A 22,288-nucleotide genomic window follows, 5' to 3' on the forward strand; every position below is an offset into this window, starting at 1 on the left:
ACAAAGCAAAACAAAATAACACACCAGGAATGGCAATAAAACCTTTCTAATTCCTTCAAATATTTGTGAGGTCAAAATGTCCTTTCGAGAGCTACTGAGACCTAGGTTTATTGTGATTTTTCTCAGAAGAGGCCTGTTATCACATAAAATGGAGAGGAGTCCCCAGACACTAAGAAAACTCAGGTTGAGTTATTCATTGGAGGAAATAACACACCTGCTGGCATTGGCTTAAATGTTCATATTGTAAGAAGTCAGATGAAATTATTTTGCATATTGCTTCTCTATATTGCAATGGCAAAGAGAAAGGATAAAATGAATCAATTCTGTGATCCCATTTACTAGTAGAAAGTGGAGGTTTGTCAGGTATCTGATTGATTTAATCACTTTTGAAATCTATAAAATAACTCAAGACTAAAATGTTTAGTATCTTGATTATGTTTGTGCTCATTGCTAACTTCGTGTGCCCAAACATAACAAACTGGTTGGCTTTTATCTGATAAATCTTAACTACAGACATTCATTCTACTTAGTGAAATGTTTACTCTAAGTTTTCTGAAATAGCACTTATCTGTGTCATTGCCACATTTTCTTTAAAACTTTTTTGAACATAAGATTAGCTAGTATCAACTGGATGTGTTGTCCATCACATAAGACTAAATTAGGAACCCTAATTTGGTGACTGGGTGTAGACTACATGGTGAAGGTGTATCTAAAAATTCCCTCGAGGTAGAAGAAGCACTTGGGGCCAGCTTAGCTCCTTTTCAGGTGGCTGCTTTCCCCACTGCCCTCCTCAGTTTTGCTGAGCAAAGAAATCGATGTGGAAGAGGCTGCTTTATAGTTATGCCATCAGTTTTTTTTTCTCACACACGTGCTTGCGTACACACACATATCATACAGAATGACTGAATGTTTTTGTTTTTATTCTTTCTTTTTTTCTTTCAGGGAAGCCGAAGAGTCTCTTTCAATCACAGTTGTTCGCTGCATATCGGTAAATCTCTCTCTGTCCTGTATATTAGTCTCAGTCTTCTTGGCCTGGAGCCCCTGGAAGAGATCTCTCATAAAATCAGCAGGAAAGTCAAAAGGCAGAGGGCAACAGCTTCTGGGCAGTGGGTGGCTTGAAGACCCCCTGCTTGTAGGTGCTTTGGAGGAACATGGTTTGGGCCTCAAGGACTTATGGCCCAGTGAAGGAGACAGACCTGTGCTTCTGCAGAGGGGACCATGGGAAGGGCACCAAACTAAGAGTCGAGAGATGGGTTTGAGTTGGTATGACCTGGGGCAAGTTATTAGTTTTTGTTTTCACTTTTTTAAATTAGTGTTTATGGCAATGATTGTCTTGTCTGTGTAATGGATTGTTTTGAGGACCAAATGAACTGTTGAATGTGACAGTGTTTTACTGACTCTGAGGCTCACAAGGCAAGGTGTGGCAGATCTGAGCACAGGAATGAACTGGCAATCCTGAACCACCACAGGCCAAGAGGCACTTTTTATTATTATTCAAGGGAGAGCTTATGATCAAATTATAAGGGCAACAACTACCAAGGAGGAAAGTTGATAGAAAATTCTCATTGTGAGTGACTAATACACTAATAAAAATACACTCCCTCCCAAAAAAGGTGGAAAGGACATAGATAAATTTAATAATCTAACCTAATTGACCACACACCAGGCTACCAAGAAAATGCAATAAGTTCCCCAAATGAAAAACTATATAGGTTCCTTTTCCTGAATAGAATTTAAAATAGAAACTGATAATTGCCAAAACTTTAATTAAAAGCATCTAACCCTTTGGAATTTGCAGTTTCCTAAATAAAGATGGAGTCAAATAGAAAAGCAAAGCTATTGTTACAGTTTAGAAAATAATTATAAATTAGAACCCTATGGGTTTTTTTTTTTTTTGGAAGTTTTGGGGATTGAACCCAGGATTACTCTACCACTGAACTATATTCCCAGTCCTTTTTATTTTATTTATTTTTTAATCTTGAAACAGGGCCTCACTAAGTTGCCCAGGCTGGCCTCAATCTTAACAGTCCTCCTGCCTCAGTATCTCAAGCAGCTGAAATTACAGGCATGCATCCACTGCTCCCAGGCATGCACCTATTTCTTAAAACTTATGCACAGTTGAAGCAATTCTCAGGGTAAAATTCATAGCCTTTATTGTTTTTAATTGTTAATAAAGAAATAGACCAATTAAATAATCAGCACCAGAAGTAGGTAGATAAGACTAATAAAACTAATATGACTAAAGAAAATAATCTAAATCTAAATAATGATTTAGAAAACAGAAAAGTTGTAAAGTTATAAATTCAAGAACTAGTTCTTTAAGGGGGAAAATGTAAAAATAGGAAAACCTTAGGGAAAAGAAATATGTGGGCCCTTTGTGAAGAAAACTAAAATTTCCCTGAAGGGGGCAAAAGGGTTGGGGAGCTCAGTGGTAGAGCTCATGCTCAGCATAGGTGAGGCCCTGGGGTTTTGATCCCCAGTACCACAGAAAGGCAGGAAGGGAGAAAGGATGAAAGGAAGGAAGATTACTAATGAATGTAAAAAATCAATTCTTGAATATAAAAAGAGATCCATACCAAGCTCCTTGATGGGGAGATGAAGTATTCTCATTTTATCTTAGTGCATCAGTTATTCTTATATTAATGTATATGCTGATGCAAATTCAAAAAAACTCTCATGGAACTTTTATTTGTGTATTAACAAAATATACCAAAGTGAGACTTATAAGAATATATTTTTAAACAAGAACAATGAGGATGACTTTGATGTACAGATTTTAAAACTAATAAAGCCACAAAAACATTAAAACAGTAAGATATTGTAAAATATTGAACATATGGATGTAATAAAATAGAAAGGCCAAGAATAGATACTTGTAGCCAGTTGTGGTGGTGCATGCCTGTAATTCCAGTGACTCAGGAGGCTAAAGCAGGAAGATCACAAGTTCAAAGTCAGCTTCAGCAACTTAGCAAGGACCTAAGTAGCTTAGCGAGACCCTGTCTCAAAATAAAACATAAAAAGGGCTGGGGATGTGGCTCATTTGTAAAGCCCCTCTTGATTAAATCCCCAGTACAACAAAACAAAACAAAACAAAAACAGATACTTGTATGGAATTTAGTATGTGATAAACATGACATCCCAAACCAGGAGGAGAAAAAACAATTATTCAAGAAGACATACTTGGACGTTTGGAAAATATACAGTCTGGACTTACACGGTTTTACAGAATTTAAATATAAAAAACAAACCATAGAAATGTAAACAACATGGATGGATATGTATAAGGTAACAGGTTTTAGAAAGATTTCCTAAGTACCTAAGCAATAGGAAGAGTACAATGGGACAAATGGCTATTTCATTATTGAAAATATAAAGTTCCTGTAGTCTAAATACTTCACAAGCAAAGAAATGATCTCACCTCCTTACTTGACAAGTGTTATTTTTTGGAAATAGAGTAGGAAAATATCCACCTAATTAGGATTAAGATGTTTGCCAGGTATATGACAAACCAAGTGTTTTATGCACAATAAGTGGAGATTTTTCTATTCTAAACCTATGAAATAATGTGAAACCAATAAAGCACAGGGAAGGCTAATCAGTATAAATGGTGGTGCAGGTGTTAAGACATTCTTTTTATTTAGCTAATTATCATCTCAATGGGGAACTTCTTAATCTTAACTAGGTGGGAATTTTTTTCCTTACTCCATTTCCAAGAAATGAGCAAAATAAAACACTTATGTAAATAGTGTATAGCAGCATCCTTTAAAAAATGAAAAGTAGGGGGCTGGGGTTGTAGCTCAGTGCTAGAGCGCTTGCCTAGCATGTGTGAAGCACTGGGTTCGATTCTCAGCACCACATATAAATAAATAAATAAAGATCCACCAAAACCTAAAAAATTTAAAAATAAAAAGTGGGAAAGAAAGGAAAATTGCTGTATTTCTCTACCACTCTTAGAATCCCACGAGATTTCCAGGAAAGGAGTAATATGAATCCTGTTTCTCTGGAGGTCCTAAAGGGAAAGCAGGTATCAGCCTGGTTTATGGTTGTCACTGCCTCTGAGAAATTCCCTGAACATTGGCTGTCCCCCACCCACACTGGGCCTCTCACCAGAAATGTCCTGGAGCATTTTGCAAGCATTGCAAACAGTCATACGTGTCTTGCTTCAGCAAGGAGACGTAGATTCTTGGAATCCTCAGATGACTTGAAATCAATTAGAAATGATAAAATCCAAAGTTTGAAATTAATTACTGCTTCTCTAGGACATACAATTTTATGGAAAAATATTTTTGGTTTAATTTTAAAGATCTGTATTTGTTGATATTAATTATACTATATTAATTATTTATAACAAAATTAATACTGATAGTGAGTGTCTCCAAAAAGAAAACTTCCAAGGCAGGTACACTCATTATCCCCCCTTTATGGATGAGGACATGGGGCCTCACACGCCCATTGTCTCATATCCAGGGTTGGGTTGTTTTCCAGGTAGTAGATTGCAGAACACACACTTGCTGTTGTATGTCCTTAACCCCTGCTGTTTTCATAAAATCACATTGCATAACTCAGGGCAGGGGGTGGGTATTCGAAAAAGATGTAAAAATGTTTTCCAACTTGTCCCTGTTAATGCTCTTTTAAGCATTAACTCTTACCTCAGCAAAAACACAGAGATGTTATCAGCATGTGTCTGCTGAATTCTCTCTGATGAATTAGGTCAGAGCCCTGGGAGAGCTTAAAAGTACTAGAATCAAAGGTAGCTCATATTCTTCCAGTTGTCTCTTTAAAACACTAGCTAATCCAAGTGCACTTAAGTGGGTGTTTTACAGTATGTTCTAGATGCCAAGGTACATGGGTACTAGTACTGATATTCAGATGTAGGAACCACTGTGGGTCTTGTGGGTTGGGCATTTCCATGAAAGAGAGCTCTTTCTTTCTCAAAGCAGCCAGTTTCAGAGTTGGGTAGCTCCAAATGTAAGAGAAGCCCTTTTTCCCTGTGACTCCCACCAACTAGTCCTAGTTAAAAACAACTCTACCTGGTATGAAATAGCTCCCCACAGATCTGGAACTGTGGCCTTCTCTTCTTTAATCTAAACAACTGTTCCATCAACTCTTCTCACAGATGTGTTTTTCTGAACTCTCACTTCCATGGTAGCTTTCTGAATGGATTCCAGTTTCATGGTGATTCTCCCAAATAGTGGTTCCCCCAAAGGATTACAGTTCCACCAGCAACCAAAAAGGACCATGGGAAATGGAGGGTGCCCTTCTGAGATGCACCAAGAATGCTAGTGAAGCCTGAGATTGGGTTAATATTTTGGCAAGCCCAATCACACTGTTGGCTTGGGTGAAACTTGTGGTCAACTAAATACTGAGCTAGTTTTCAAATGAATAGCTTTCAAGCCAAGCACCCCCAATCCCATGCTTGTGCAATTAATATTTTTGATCCTTAATGCCACACTTCACTTTAATCCCTGTCAGGTCATGTCGCTTTGGCCCGGTGTTCTGGCATGCTGACATTTTATAGTCAGGGAATTGTGGCACTGAAAGGTTTATTTGTACAGTTGCCAGCTGCAGTCATCTCCCTTTCTGTCAGGAAACCACCTCTTCCAAGACTCCGCCAACTGCTGGCCAGTTAATTTTCTTTAGCATGATCTAGCTCTGGATCTAAGTCTTTCAGAATTGTTCTCCCTGAGGTTAGAGACAACAATGGTTGCCTCCTGCAAGTTCCTCCTCTCTCTGCATCTCTCCTCTGTTCTGCCTGTTTTCTCATTCCCTTGAGTCTCTAGGGTGGGGATGGTTATATCGGTCATTTTGACTGCTCACTTTATCTTGTTCCTTTCAGCTCTTTCTTTACCCTCTTATGTTTGTTCTTGGTGATTTCCTGGATTTTGACCCATAGCTTCTCAAGTTTTCTGTGCAGCCTTCTTTTAGATTCCCAGTTCCTTGATCTTTCCTCTCAATTTCTGCTGCTTGAAGTCTTCTGAACAAAACCTTACAGTTCTGTGTCATTCATTATAAACTCACTTTCTCTGACCTCAACTAAGGCATTGCTATACAGCATTGATAAAGATCGAGCCAAAGGGAGCCTGAGTTTCTCATTTGGAAATCAGGGTGTAGCTCAGTGGTAGAGCCCTTGCCTAGCATGTGCAGAACCCTGGGTTCAATGCCCAAGATGTCAAGGGTGGGTGAGGAAAGAAAGAAATCAAGACTATTTTGAGTGTAGGTCAACCAGTTTTGAATCCACCTAATGGCTCTGCCTTTGGCCTTCTCCACAGGGGGATTATAGGAGAGATTATCAAATGCTTTACAAGAATGAAGGAATACTTCCATATCCACAAGACCCTGGCTTACCAATCTGGAATCCTATCTTCAAAAGAAAAATGAACTTGGTTGACTTTGACTTACTCTTGGTAACTCCATATTAGTTGCTAGTGATTGCTGCCTAAAAGCTCTCTGATCATCTCTTGTCTTAGATTTCTCCAAGAATTAATGACAAAGCTTACCAGTATGTGTTTTTCTGAATCCTCCATATTCATTGTCTGGGAAACTTGCTATTTGAACATCTTTAGTCTCCTAATATTTCCTCCATTCTTTTCCCATGTGGAATGTAATTTTGACCTTGTCCATGAGCTCCCTAGATTCACCTGGGAAAGAGTTTTAAACTCATTCAAAGTAGTCAGATACTCTCCTCACTAGCTTATATTGTGATTTTCTTTTTTTACTTATTTCTTCTATCCCTTTTGACCAGTAATTTCTACAGGTGAATGTCTCTTGGAACATTCCTAGTTCCCCTTCTCTTCTACTAAATGTTTGTTGTTGTTATTTTAAAGCAAATTATATATTTGAGGTGCTGAATAGTCACACCAAGATTCTACTTACCAATAAATTTATATATCTTCTTGCATTAAATTTTTAGGGTTATTTTCTTATGTTACATACTTTATGATGTTGGTATGTTGATAAATCTGAATCTGTGAGCATTATCTCCAGCAGTTTTCCTGATTGCTTTTACGTATCTCTTCCCTCAGCTATACAGAACACTGCACAGAGCTCCCTATCAGGACTCTTATACATTTAACATCCTAGAGGCTGGCTTAAAGGGTCATTCAGACCAGGGCAACATAGGATGCTAGACTGAGAAATAATGTATTGGGATTTCATCCAGGAAGATCACATCTAAATCATATAAGATTCTTCTTGTCAAGTGCTACAGTTTATCTTAATACAGTCTAGTCCAAGGGCTTAACATTTATATACACCAACCGATGATGATCTTTCTTCTCCACAACAGAGTAAAGAAGGGCCAAAGGTTAAGTCACAGGGGTCAGACCTTCAGGGAATTCTACCTCTCACATTGTACAGATGGGAAGATTGAAGGTCAGAGAGGGGCAAGGACTTGGCCAAAGGCACACAGTTATTTTGTTTTGTTTTACACATGCAGACACCTCTAGTTTTCTTTCATGGGAATTTAGGTTTGAGATAGTTCTTACAACTGTCAAGTTAATAGAGCTTGGGTTGGAACCCAGTCCTCCTCCTTCACAAGTCAGTTCTCTGTCTTCATCATATCATAGCCTCTTTGCTGCCATATTGAATATTCAGCTGTTCAAACACATGAAAGCATTGTCTGTGTTGGGATCCCTAGATTTTAGGAAAAGTGATGTTGAAATGGAATGGCATCTTTTCCTATAAGTTTTAATTAAATCCATAATAGCTGTCAGAGTGTTTTTAAGAAATGAGAAGATATACATGACTTTTATGGAAGTACTGTTCTAAAATATGTCATGTTGATGTTTTTTAGGGAGTTCCCAAATCTTCCTTCCTGACTGAGGAGAAGAGGGCCAGGCTGAAGACCAATCCTGTGAAGGTGCATTTTGCTGAGGAAGTGCTTGTCAGTGGACACAGCCAGGTGCGTCACTAGTCAGGGGATTGCAACTACTCCTGATGATGAAGCCAGACAATCCCAGCCACTTGGCAGGGTGAGGCAGGAAGATCACAGGTTCAAGGTCAGCCTGGGCAATTTTGCCATACCTTGTCTCAAATGAAAAGAAAAAGGCGGCTGGGGATGGTATAGTGTGCCTCCCTGAGTTCATTTCCTAGTAACACACACAGAAACTACTTTTGATGAAACTGATGAGCACTTTCTAGCATAGACTCCCTGAAACCCTGGAATCCCATAGCACAGAGAGGACACAGAGCAGCACTTTTGCTAGAGGCTTCGTGCACCCTCAGTCAGATACCTGCAGGCCCTGAACAAGGGATGCCGGTGAGAGTTCTGGGCTATGAGTGGGACTAGGAAAGAAGTCCTGGGTGTAGCTCCATGTTATCCTGAGGCTTCTTTCTTCTGCCCATGTAATTTCAATAAATTCCAATAGTTAATTTCTTATTATGAACCTTCAAATTAATTATCCCCTCTAGAGTGATTTATTGATAACAGTTATGTAAATGGGGGGGATTGCTTTTTTTTAAGAGTCCATTATCTATTAAGCCTGTATTAAGTGACCTAAACTTTTTATGTACATAATCCTAAATCATCACAATACTCTAGAATCGAGGTATTTTAATAAAAGAGTAAGCAGAGGCTTAGAGAGATTAAGAGAATTAACTACTAAAATCACATAGTAAGAAAAGACAGGAACTCTGGTCTATGTGACTTCATTTCTTCTGTTTTTCATTTTGACATACTATCTAGTCCTCATTGAAACATAAAGACCCAGGGTTGGAGATTCAGAAGACCTATTTGTTTTTTTAGTGTGTGTGGTACTGGGGATTAAACCAGGGCCTTATGCATATGAGGCCAACATTCTACCAACTGAGCTATATCTGCAGCCAGAAGACCCATTTAGGAAGTGAAAATGTTGACTAAAGTTTGATGTTTTTAATGTGGATTATTGGATAAAGACTCATTTATTCATAATTTACATAATAATCTATAACTATTGCCATTCTGAATATAGCAGCCAATATTAGATTTTTTTGGGGGGGGCAGGTATCAGAGATTGAACCTGGGATGTTTAACCACTAAGCCATCTCCCCAGTTCTTTCAAAATATTTTATTTAGAGTCAGGGTCTTTCTAGGTTGCATAGGGCCTTGCTAAGTTGCTGAGGCTGACTTTGAACTTGCAATCCTCCTGCCTCAGCTTCCTGAGCCACTGAGATTACAGATGCATGCTATCATGCCCAGGCAAATATTAGATTTTGAAACTTTGAAGTAAAAATTTATTCTTATCTGGTCTTCTTGCTACAGAAACCAGCAAATTGTGGGGCAGGAGTACTAGGTGGGAGGGATTCCTGGCCCTTTTAACAAAGGATCCAGGTGACCTGCTCCACATCTACAAAGCCTTTATTCTCTCTCTGTCCAGCCATTTAAAAGACCTGAGAGAAAGGTCTTTTAGACCTTTCATTAGACCTGAGAGAAAGGTGAATTTTTTCTGGAAGGAGCTAGAGGGTAGCCAAATAAATAATCAGAAAAGACCTATGATGTTCTTGGTCAACAATATTTGAGTCTCTGGGTGTCCATATTTATGAAAGTGGATTGAGTCTCTTTAGAAGATTAAGTTTAGGTTTGACATGTGATTTCAAGAGCAGTGCACAGAAATGAGCAGTGGAGGTAACAGGACAGGAAGAGAATAGGGTCACCTCAAGTGTGGACCAGATTGCCAAGACAATAATTTGTTAAAAGGGCTATGATGCGCCCCCCCCCAATCACCGGCATTCACTGAGAGGACAGGTAAGGACAAGGTCTGAGGCCTGAACTTACTGTCATCCTGACTCAGAGTTTAGGTGGGGATGGGGAGCTTAGAGGAGCAAGGCTCTAGATGATGTCTCTGGGAAGACTTGCAGGTTTGGGCACCAAGGAGAGTCTTGGGGAGTATGCATCAGCTACAAGAGGCAGATACTGTGAAACAGTGAGGCCTCATGGGGCGACCTATCTATTCATCCTTTCAAATACTTAAGAAGATGATAAAACTGATTGTTTAACTTTTCCCTTTGAAAAATGATAAGGCAGCATCAGGGACACCCAGTCACTCTAGAAGAATTTTAAGTAGTAAACTAGCATCTGGCATGTGTTTAACTTTGCTCACAGTTAAAGAAATGCCAAGGAAGATATAAAGTGACACTTGGTGCTTGATGTCACTAAAATGGAAACCTTGATGCTGAGAAAATAAAACTGGGGCTTTATAAATTGGCTCCAACATTTTTGGAAGGAAAAAAAGCACAAATTAATGACTGCTGTAAAAAGTAGCCCAGTTTCCTATTAATTTAGAATGTAAAATAATTTAAATGCAAAAATCTATCTTAAAAATATATTTAAAGATATTTATAGTATTGATATTTTAAATAACTAAGAAATAGAAAAAAATGCTAACTCTTCAGGGAAGAGGAATGATTACATCAATTCTGATATTTCAATTTGATAGAATATTAGAAAGCTATTAAAAGTGTAAATATTAAGCCCACTAAAAATTATATACAAAATATGTGTCAAGTAAAACAAATGAACATAGAATTAGATATATGCTGTTATTGAATCTCTCTAAAAGCACCTTACAAATACAAGTGAAAATTAGAGAATGTAGAAAACACTAGATGATGATAAGTATGTGATATGGTGGATTTTTTTGTAAACCTGATAAGTCTGAATAATGAAGTACCAAGGAAAAAGTTTCCCCCATGGGAAATCCAAAAATTAGGATTTCTAAGCACCCAAAGCCAGAAAAGTGAGATGACAGCAGAGTGAGCAACTGGAAACCCTTTGTCCACATCAGGTGTGAAGTGACACTGGACTATGACCATATTTCTTTTTTGTCTCTACAAAACACTGTGGTTTAAAAAAAAATGGTATAGAGAATAGTAGGATTGTGAGTCTTGCTTAGACTAAGATACAAGCACTCTTATATTTAGAAGACTCAAGATTCTCATCAGAAAAGGCCGCAGGAATTTTGAAAAAAGTAAAGGTGATAAACTTCTTTACCCAGGTGAGCTTTATACCTAAACCCTTTGTAGAGAAGGGCAATTCTATTCAAATCCTGGGCTCTATAATCTTATAGTGGTTCTAGAGGACTCCAGCCCTAAGACCCCTTTTCACTTGTAGTTGAACACTCAGAAATCACTTTTTATGAGAACTGGTCCCGGGGGAATTCTCCAAAACCCTGCTCTTCCCCACCCCAGGAATCCTGACTGGCATGGGGTCATCAAACCAAGACCAGCCCTGTGTCTTCTTTCCAAAAGTCCTGCCGGAGTGGCATAGTCCCTCAAAGATCTCACAAATCTGGGGTGATTGGCTGGGGTGGGTGGACGTGGAGGGCATCCCTCTGTCCTTTGGCAGTGGTTCATTATGGGGAATATAGCAGTAAAATGACAGGAATCTCAGGCTAAGGAAGGTGTTCACCCCCCCATTCCATGCCAGACCCTCAGTGCAGGGTTCAAGAATCTCAGAAAAGCCCAATATGCAGAGCATGTGTGCTGGTGGTCTCATTTGCCAAATTTGTCCCATAAAGGTGGCAACCAGCAGAGAAATGCCAGCTGTTGGTCGTGAGACACTGCAGAGGGCTGTGCAAGGGTCACTGTTTTCCACCGTCCATCAGATCTAACAGTTCCCATAGGTGTCCATTGGCAAAGCATAACTGACCTTTGGTGAAATTCCCTAATGCCAAGAAGCAACCCCTGACATGGTGAGGTTAGAGAAGATCCTACTCTCCAAACCAGGTAGCCAAGAATTTGACACACCCAGGGGCAGGAACATTGTGTCAGAGACACAACCCTATTCTTATGTTTTCCAGGGAAATTCTCTACTGTGTATGCCCAATGTGCTCAAGCTGTACTTGGAGAATGGACAGACCAAAGCTTTCAAGTTTGAGGCAAACACAACTGTGAAGGTAATAAGAGTAAACTTGAACCTCTTTCTTGGGAGAATTGGCTGGCTCTGAGGACCTGTAGCATCTTGCCCTGCATCTGCCTTGGTGTTCTCACAGTCACTGTGGTCTGAGCACTTGTGATCAGCCAGGCACTGTGTTATCTCATTTAGTTACACAACCTCAGCAAGTATACATATCACCTCTTACAAGGGAGGAAATTGGGACTCAGAGGTGAAGTGACTTGCCCAAGGTCCTCTAACACTCCTAGGCCTTCACTGGTAATCAGGTTCTCTGTCTCTTGTCTCCAATTACTATTCAAATACAAAAGCAGCTAAAAACCCAGGCAAAATATAAGAACAGGCCCAGGCCCCTGTATACTCTGTTTTGCCTTGAAGTCAGTTCAACTTATATTTAAAAAGCACCCACTTGAGATGCTCTGGTAAAGGGCGGCATCTGTCTTCAGGAGCCTGAAGTCTAGTTGAGGGAGAGTGAACAGTCTAGATTTCCTCCAGGTATCTAGGACAAGATGAAATAAGGGCTATAAAGAGAGGGAAAAGGCAGAGTACTGTCTCTTCCATGCTGCCAGGATGCTGACCAAGGCTGGGGAAGAAGCTGCGCCTGAACTGAGCAGTGAAGGGCAACTAAGATTTCAACAAGTGCAGGCAGAGACAGGCAGTTGTGGGGTGAAGCACATATCAGTCTGAGGGAGTCACGTGAACAAATGCAGAGAGCAAGAAAACAGGCCTTGCCCAGGCAATAGTGAACCATGCAGCAGGACACAGGCTGTTTGCTAAGAGGTCACTGGGGAGTGGGCATGGAGGGCCTCACATGGCCAGGCAGCAGAGTTTGGATTTTATCCAGAGATGATGAAAGATGACACTAATATGAACAAAGATGGAAGTGGTGTTAGGGTGAAGCTGTAGTGAAGAAGCAAACAGAGTTTTTCTATCATTAAAAACCATGAAAGAGTAAACATGGAGACCAGCAGGTTCAGGTGAGCTGATGCAGCTATAGATAACTAGCAGTAGCCAAAATATACACTCTCACATGTGCGCGCGTACACACACACACACACACACACACACACACACACACAGTAGACACATACCTGAAATGGTGCCATTCAGGTTCAGGGGAGAGAGAACTTCCAGATGGGTAGCAATGAAAGGCTTCCAGAAAACAGTGGCCTCTGTGGCAGAAATGGAAAGGTAGATGGGCTTTTTACAGGAAAGGACTAGGAATGGGGTGGAGATAGCCTACCATACAGAATAAGGAGAGAATATTAAAAGCCACAAGAGAAAGGAATCAGATTACATATAGGGGGAAACCAGTTAGATTATGTGCAGATCAGAAAGTGAGTTGGCATTTTAGATCTAATTCAAGTATTCATGGAAACCTTAGACAAATGTTTTGAAAATGCCTGTGACCTGGATTTAATTTTCCAAGTAGACAAGGTTCACAATATTCTTGCAGAAATGGTGATGGAGGGAATGGTATTGGAGACCAACATGGATGAGATTGTTACACAAATTGATGCACAAAATAAACTGGAGAAACCTGAGGCTGGCTTAGTGGGAGCTCCAGCCTATGTGTTATCAGCTGTAAATAATATGAATCTTCCTGAGATCCTAAGAAATATTAACATTGGTGACATCAGTATAAAAGTGCCAAACCTGCCCTCTTTTAAATAAAATATTAAAAAGGCCACTCCCAGGTAAAATCCAGGGGGAAAAGTCATATAAGTTTACCATGCAATTATTTACCAAAAATAGAGGAGGAGAGTCTTAACTTTTGCTCTTGGATTTAAGTCAAGGTTCTGTATAGAAATCATGTAAAATCAATATGGAAGTTCAGTGTTGCTTTTCTTGCTCAGTGGTTTAAAAAAAAATTGAGTAATTCCAGTGTGATTTTTTTTCCCTTTTTAGAATTGCATTCTATGCCTACCTAAACATATATCTGTGTATTGGCTATTATAGTATTTCAAAAAAGTAAAATATTTCTTTAGTTATGTACAACCTAAAATGTTGGTGTTTTGTATGGATCACCAGTGCAGCATTCTTTAATTCTTTCTGCTATTTGTCACAATTGTTATTTAAAGAACCAAGTGTGTATTGCATGAAAACATTATGACCTTTTCCTCTTAGTTTAAATAAGTTCCAAGGTAACTGGGAAAAAAAAACATAGCTTTTTTAAAAAAAATAATATTAAATAACAATGAAGGAAATAAACACGGCCCTGGAACAGAGAATAACAGGGACATTTACATTTAGATACAGAGACCAGAGAGGGCCTCTCTGAAGAGGTGACATTTGAGCTGAAACTTGAAGGGAGAGAAGCAGCCTCTGAGGAGTAATGGGAAAAGTGTGCAATGAGAGTGAACAATGTGTGGCATTTACGATGACAGAGGGAAAGCCACCATGGCAAATGAGGGGAGTGTGGTCTAGCAACTATAAAGACCTCAGCACAGCCATAATTATCATTCCATCCTGCCAGCCACTCTAAGAGGGTAGGCATCATTATCCTCCATTTCACAGAGGAAGAAACTGAGGTTGGAAATGTCAGGACAATTTCCCATAGTCATGTGTCAGGTGGGTGGTGGGAATCTGCCTGGAAAGCAGTTGACTACGCAGACTGGAAGCTCCAGAGAGTGAAGCACAGACACTGAGGAGAGGGACGCCTCCACTGGGTAGCTTCAGCTTTGCAAGTCATGCAAGAGCAAGTGGCCATGTCAGGGTACTGGAGTATGGGGCTGAGGAGAGCAGGGTGCAGGGCCACAAGGACCTGACATGCAGGAACTGGAGCCCTGCTGACCTGGCAGTGGGCCCCTCAGAACAGGCTTTTCCTTCCCTGGTTGCATCAAGGAACAATGAGGCTAGGGAAGTCCTCCCTGCTCCTCAGTTGACCCTGTGACTCTCTGTGCCTGCTAGGACATCATCCTCACTGTGAAGGAGAAGCTTTCCATCCGAAGTATTGAGTACTTTGCCCTGGCCCTGGAAGAGCAGTACAACGTCTCACGTCTACACTTGCTGCATGAGGAGGAGCTCATCCAGCAGGTAGGGAGGACAGACTTGCTGCTGGGAGGTCTGGGCTGGCTGCACACCTCAGTCCAGGGAAAGACTCAGCTCTTCTTCAGGCTTGATATACTTTCTCCTGTCCCAAGAAGCTCCGAGCTCCTTTGGCCTGAGATAATAGGATGGGAATCAGGCCTGATTTTCATCTGTTCCTCTGAGGTAGGCAGAGCACAGATTTAAGGTCCCCATTTTACCAATGCTGATATAAAGGCTTAGAGAGGTAAATTGATGACCCCTCACTCAAGGTAACACAGCTGAGAGAGCCCCAATCTTTTGCTTCCAGGCTCTTATGATCTTCCCCTATACCTGCTGCATTGAGCTATTAGGGAGCATTGGTTCCTGTGTCCAAGCCTCTTTCTGTGGGACTTACCCAACAAATATAGAGACTTGTTCTCAGGATAGAGCAAACACAGCTGGTCCCTGTGTACCACTCAGTTGTTCAGCCAACCAGTAATTTGTTGTACCCACTTTCTAAAGCCAAACAACAAATCCTTGGTCAGTTCAACATATCCTTGCTGAGTGTGTAAGGTGGGAAAGAGTTAAACAATTAGAAATGAGCAGGGGGCCTTTTAAGCAGGGGGGACAGCAAGAGTAAGGTCTAGCCTCAAAGGAGTCGCTCTGGGTATTCCTCATTGCAGGTGAGTTCTGGCCCCGTCCCTCTCCCATTAGAAAGTTTGCTGCTTACAATGTCTTTTTCAAATTACTTATATTGCGTTTGCAGTGAAAAATAAAACCAAATTAAATCTCTAAGATAGTTTAAATGGAAAAAATAAGGTGCAGAATGGTGTTTAGACTGTTTATTATTTATGGAAAAGAATTTACCTGTGTCAGTGGGCACATATACATAGACTACCTCTGGAGGCATTTAAGGAATTGGAAAGGGATTTCCTCTGGAAAGGGGGTCTGGGAGATGGGTCATTGGGACACATCACTCTTTTGAACCTTTTATTTTTTCTACTCATGGGAAAAGGAGTCAAATCAGGAATGAAGGTCTATGACTGTGTCTTGGGTAGCATTAAAATAGAAACTGGGCTCCATCTTTCATTTTTTTTTTCCTTTTTGAAGTTGTTTTATGGAATAGCTATAAGGGTAGCTAGATTAACAGTATCTTCTTTACCCTTGACAGGTGGTAGAGAGGGAGGAGTTACATGACTCCCGCTGCCTCTTCAGGGTGTGTTTTGTCCCAAAGGACCCCCTGGACCTCTTGAAAGAAGACCCCGTGGCCTTTGAGTACCTCTATCTGCAGGTGACTGGGTCTGTGCTTCCTGAAGTAATGGTGGTTGTCCTCAAAGATGGCACATTGGGTTATTCTGAACATGAGCTCCAGGCAATTAAGTAGCTCTTTAGTAGGGATTCCTTTTTTCTGAAGGAGGAGGGGCCTGATTATCCCTCAGAATTCCCTTTTCTGTTATTGAGTTGCTGTAATAGGAGATTTGCAGTATAATAATGAAATTTAGGCTTAGTCCTGAATGTGGATGATACATTTTCTAAATCCATTTAAAGATTGTTATCATTTCAGTTTTTATTGCTAAATGGGGCTTTAGTGCTTCAAAGCCTCATTTTAGAGACGATAAAGCTGAGTCTTGGGAAGGACATGTGGTTTTGGGTGCAGGAGTTTGGGGGGGTGTGGACCGACTTAGTGGCAGAGCCAAAACTTGGTTCCTTGACTCCTAGCCTGGTCCTCCCCTCTGCTGCCCCTGAGGTGACATTTATTATACCATTCTCATTTGGATGGAAAGAACCTTTTGAGGCATCAGCATTCTACAGAACAAATGGATACAAATGGATTGACTTGCCCGAAGTTTTATAGAAACAGTGGCAGAAGAAACAGCAGGAATAATATTGTCAGTGTGCTCTATTTATATGTCTCGAACCTGCTTCTTTATACTGTATCTTTTTTTAATATTTATTTTTAGTTGTAGTTGGACACAATACCTTTTATTTATTTTTATGTGGTGCTGAGGATCCAACCCAGGGCCTCCCACCTGCTAGGTGAGCACTCCACCGCTGGGCCACAACCCCAGCCCTATACTTTACCTTTTTTAAAGAAACCATGTAAGGTAGATCTGACTGACTGCATTTAGCAGTGGAAAACATCAATGCTCAGAGAGTCTTAGTAACTTAACTGAGGTCACACAGCCAAGAACTGTCAGAATCACATCTCAAAACTCAGCTCCTACTCCTGGGGCCTTTCACCAGAAAGAACTAGGAGACACAATATTCCTGTTCTTGTTTTCCAACTACTCTATCTAATCTGTTCTAGAGCTGCAGTGATGTGCTCCAGGAACGTTTTGCTGTAGAAATGAAATGCAGCTCTGCACTCCGACTCGCAGCCCTGCACATCCAGGAGCGGATCTATGCATGTGCCCAGCCACAGAAGATCTCTTTGAAGTACATTGAGTGAGTGACAGGGGACAGCTGCTGTGCTGCATTTGTGACTCTGCAGGTGGCCGGACTCCATGGGTAGCTGATATTCACCCACCTGCCTATCTGTCCTTGTCTTTTCATCCATCCTCTGCACCCTTTTCTTGCCCAGCTGTCAGAACCCACCTGTTCCCACTGGGGCAGAAGACAACTCCAAAGGGAATGACAAAGAATTCCCTTGTAAATTTCCAGTTTCTGGAAAGAGGTTCTGATCAATCAGTGAACAACTTCAGTAAAGCTCTTCCAAAGGCAGAAATGCCCCAGAAATTAATTTTTTATAGGGTGTAAACCAAATCCTATTGTATTGTACCCCCCTTGGGGCATTTTCAAGTCCTAGGATCTAGTAACTCCTGATTCTGAGCTTAGAATCGCTCTGAATAGAATCAACCAGGTTTGCCAAGCCCCTCCCCAAATCTCAGCTGTATCTTGCCTTGGCATCGGAATCATACAGGCAAATCATATTTTTAAAATAGGACAGATCCTTGCTCTTACCCCCTAATATACTAGTCAAAACTCGAGGGTAGAGGGGTCCGAGATGCTTTATTTTTTAACAAGTTTATGAGGAATTTTGAGGCTTCTAGGCTAACACCATCCTGAAGCTTGGCTTTGAGGATTCGTAGGTGCTCTTATTTGCCCCACAACTAATATTTGGCCTGGGAATGTAACTTGGTGGAAGAGCACTTGCCTAGCATGTTTGGGGACCTGAGTTCCAATTCCCTAGCATTGTAAAAAGAAAAAAAAAAAGTACTTTATACGTGATCGTGTCACACATGTTGTCGTATGTTATAGTGAAAAAGATTGAGAACTTCTGCCCTGATTAATGGAGTATCACACCACACCAAGAATCATCTGCTGCCAGAATGGTCAATGGAATTTGATTCCTGAATATCTATGGTGGTTTGTGTGGAGTATGTGTATTGATGTATGTCTACTGAGGAGAAGCACACAAGCACGCGTGTATACACACACATGCACACACACTCCTTCTGCTGGAGAAGCAGGCTTATAATAGCTATATTATGGGAACAATAAGTACTGAATCAAATGTAATTATGCTCTTCGTTAAAGCCAAGTACACTTTACAAAAGGGCCTGCTTGTCTTCAATGTCTCATGGCAGGAAAGACTGGGGAATAGAGAACTTTATATCTCCAACTTTACTCCGAAACATGAAAGGCAAAGACATCAAGAAGGCCATTAGTTTCCACATGAAGAGGAACCAGAATTTGCTGGAACCCCGACAGAAGGTAGTGTAGCTGCAGCCTCTGCCCACCCCACCCAGCTGTCTGTTGTGAGCCTCAGGGAAAACATTTTCAATTTACCTAAATTGTAGGCGATAGTAACTCTGACTTCAACAATCTTTTTTTTTTTCTATTTAAGCAACTTATTTCTGCTGCTCAGCTACGTTTAAATTATCTACAGATCCTTGGGGAGCTCAAGACATATGGTGGGAGAATCTTTAATGCTACTTTAATGGTATGTATTAGAGAACTGTGGAAATATGCTCTTAAATAGGATCAGTGTATCTCCTGAGAACTCTGCCATGTACTAGAATTTATTCATGAAGCTAAATTCCATGCCATAGGCAACTACTTATCATGCCCTGGCTTGGAATTAGCCCTATGGAAGATGCTGGGGGAGGTGGAGCTGAATCATCCTGCCCTCAAGGACAAAACAAGCTACCCAACAAGACAGAGCAAAGCATGAGACAGGCAAAGGGCTGTTGCACCACTGCTAACATAGAGTATGTCTAGGTGGGAGAAGGCATTAAGGACAGGTGAGGCGGTTGCGTGGGGCCAGATGTCAGTATGGCGGAAAGGCATTCTGGGTGAAGGGTATTGTAAGAAGTGTACTCTGGAGCTTTGGGTACACAAAGGTAAAGAAGAAAAAATGGGAATCATGAAGGAAAATAGAAATGTTAGACTGACTGCCAGGGTGGGGTCCTGATTGTTCAGAAGAAGGGAAGAAATGAGTGGTGGGCATAAGCAGAAGAGCCCCCTGCTCTGTGCTGTTCTTCCTTTGGTACTAGGCCTAGAGCACGTGCTTTTCAGAAGACCAGCATCTGAGGGTGTGATTGAAGGGACTCTACCCACCACATGGGTCAGCCCCAGAACTCTCCAGAACAAAGCCAACTTGCCATCAGAGTGTTTTTGCTTATTTTTTGTTTGTGTGCTATTGTTTTCTTTTAATATCAACAAAATTGCTTTTAGAGAATTTGTTGTACCTCTCAGTTATTTTCAGTGATGGGTCTATTTAATCAGACAGCTGACTGAACGATGTAGATGGAAAGAGAATCAATGTTTTGAGAGAAAAGAAGAGTGCCAAGTAGTTAGGAAAAGCGGGGAAATAGATGGAGGTTTTGTGTAAGTAGAAGCCCCAAAAGGTGGGGAAAAGTCTAAATTGCAGAAAGGAAGCTTTCAAAGGTATAAGAAAAACTTCCCAAAGTTTCCAAGGGCTGGAGTTCTGTCCCCAGTCTCTCTTTACCTTTCTTATTTAAGGAAAGAACTGTTAATGGGGAAAGCAGCCCAGTCACAGAGAATGACTCAGGGTGCTTGCTGGGTACCTACAAGTGTAGGTAGATATAGACCCTCTTGTCAGGGAACTTACCATGAATACAAAATTTGAATAGAAATAATTAAGAGAAGCCATACATGCCCAGTTTGATCAGAGAAGCCCAGAGAAAGTACCATGGGAACATGGAGAATATGGAGGAAAGGGGCTGTTCTAGGTGGAGGCTGAGACCAAGTAGAAGTTCTCTGTAGACAATATGTTTTGATGCAAACTTTTTAAAGGAGGGCCAGGATTTCATTAGGTAACAATGGCAGAGAAGATATTCCTAGAGAAGGACACAGCATGAAAACAGGCATAGAGGTAGAAAGTACATGGGCTGGGGTTGTGGCTCAGTGGTAGAGTGCCTACCTTACACGTGTGAGGCACTGGGTTCAATCCTCAGCACCACAAAAAAATAAATGAACAAATAAAGATATTGTGTCCATCTATTAAAAAAAAAAGAAAGAAAGAATAGATTGTGTTTATAGAACAGGTAATAGTCCTCTAACTGGAAGGGGTTTTATGGGAGACAATTTTGTTTGTTTGTTTTAGCATCAAGGATAAAACCCAGGGGTGCTTAACTACTGAGCCATATCCCGCCCCCAGCCCTTTTTAATATTTTATTTAGAGACAGGGTTTGGCTGAGTTGCTTAGTGCCTCGATAAGTTGCTGAGGCTGGGATTGAACTTGCAATCCTCCTGCTTCAGCCTCTTGAGCTGCTGGGATTACAGGCATACACCATCACACCCACCTAAAAAAATTTTTTAACCTGGCTATATTCAGAAATAGTCTTAGAAAGTCGTGCAGAGGGCCTAAAATAGGAATCAAGGAGGATGCAGATAGAGATCTCATTTCTTGAATGAGGACTGTATTTTCACTAGCTTGTAAATGGAAACTAATCCCCCTTTCTCCCTTTTGCAGTTACAGGATAGAGAATCCTACATTGCCATTCTAGTTGGAGCCAAGTATGGGATTAGCCAAATTATCAATAGTAAACTCAACATCATGTCCTCATTGGCAGAGTTTGCCAACATCAGCCGTGTAGAGCTGACAGAAGAGTCTGAGAAAGTGAGCATGGTCAGAGTGTACCTTCAGGACATTAAGGTAATACAGGGGAAGAGATTCTGAATTCAGCTTCTGGAATTTGGGGCTAAATTATTCTAGGATTATTTATATGAATTTTGAACAGTAACAAAATCAGCATCTGCTTATAAGGATGGATTTATCCATCCTATCCCATCTAATGACACGGGGTGAACAGGGCACATTAGCCTGAGAAGGTCCTAAAAGTATTTTTGTTTGCTTTACATAAGAAACAGATTTATTTCTTACAGTTCTGGCTGCTGGGAAGAGATTGCAGAGGGAGGGAGGGAGGGTGGAAGGAAGGGAGGAAGGAGAGTAGAAGAGTTTGTTTATTTTTATATAAACTGAGATGGATCATGTGCTTTCGTGATGGGAAGTTCTAAACCCAAAGTTTGTTGGTTTCCGAAAAGGTAGATGGGAACACCTGAGGATTTGATCACATGCATGGGACCAGAATGGCTGCCCAAGAGTTTTGAGTGGTAGAAACTAAAATGGATAATTAGTTCAAGGTACCTCCTGAGCCTCTCAGAAGGTCTGACACTTACCCTTCCCTCTTTTGATTTAATCCAATATGCTCAAGAATTGTGCTGTATTCTTCTCATTGCCCTCTCCCTCATTCTGCTACTTTTTCTTGCCTGTTTCTTTTTCTAGGTCAGGTCAAAGGGGCCCCATTGTATGAATGTGCTGGGTGGAGCCAGGGCTGGGGTGAAGGATAGAGAAGAGATATAGTATAGATTTGGTGGGAAACCCCACTGGGCAGGGACAATTGTGTACACATAACAGTCATTTAGAGCCTGATTGGTACAAATATGAGGCCTGTCAGTGAACCATGGCTGGGTTCACTTGGTATTTCTCTTTGGCCCCACATGGCCTTGTTTCCCTTGCCCTTTTCTAAGCAAAAGAGTTCTCTTTGCCTTCAAAGGTTCTAACATTGCTGCTAGAATCCAACAGTGCAAAAGACCTAGCCTGCCTGATTGCTGGGTACTACAGGCTGTTTGTCGACCCAGTTACCTCCATTTTCCTCTGGCCTGGAAATAAACAAGTGCACCGGGTGTCTGCCGAAGAAGGTGAGATGCTGAGTTTTTCCCCAGAAAGGACAGACCCATTTCCCCAACCTTGTAGGTAAGGGCAGCCCAAAGGGAGGCGGTGGATTGAATGGAACCCAGACATCCACTCAAGGTGATGAAGATATTTCTCCATTTATTTCCAAGTAAACAGTTTTCTGTGTACCTAAAATTCTCCTAAGCCAAGGAATGCTAATGCTCTGATTCTCTGTAGTAGTTCCTGAAATCATCCCTAAGATCCACTGCATT

General features: G+C 41.0%; 1 protein-coding gene across 2 annotated transcripts in view; it reads left to right on the forward strand.

Annotated features, from left to right (window-relative positions):
- Positions 1–22,288, forward strand: part of Frmpd1 (FERM and PDZ domain containing 1) — a 49,122-nt gene that overhangs the window by 18,468 nt on the left and 8,366 nt on the right. For both annotated transcript variants that reach the window (XM_026379899.2, XM_026379909.2), the window contains exons 4-13: positions 943–988; positions 7,793–7,900; positions 11,775–11,870; positions 14,777–14,902; positions 16,047–16,166; positions 17,184–17,320; positions 18,463–18,589; positions 18,723–18,818; positions 20,814–20,996; positions 21,898–22,042. In XM_026379899.2, the coding sequence (XP_026235684.2) occupies positions 943–988; positions 7,793–7,900; positions 11,775–11,870; positions 14,777–14,902; positions 16,047–16,166; positions 17,184–17,320; positions 18,463–18,589; positions 18,723–18,818; positions 20,814–20,996; positions 21,898–22,042 (1,184 nt within the window). The remainder of the gene's footprint in view (positions 1–942; positions 989–7,792; positions 7,901–11,774; positions 11,871–14,776; positions 14,903–16,046; positions 16,167–17,183; positions 17,321–18,462; positions 18,590–18,722; positions 18,819–20,813; positions 20,997–21,897; positions 22,043–22,288) is intronic.

Source organism: Urocitellus parryii, chromosome 4 (genome assembly GCF_045843805.1).
Source record: "Urocitellus parryii isolate mUroPar1 chromosome 4, mUroPar1.hap1, whole genome shotgun sequence".
In the NCBI taxonomy this organism is placed as follows: domain Eukaryota; kingdom Metazoa; phylum Chordata; class Mammalia; order Rodentia; family Sciuridae; genus Urocitellus; species Urocitellus parryii.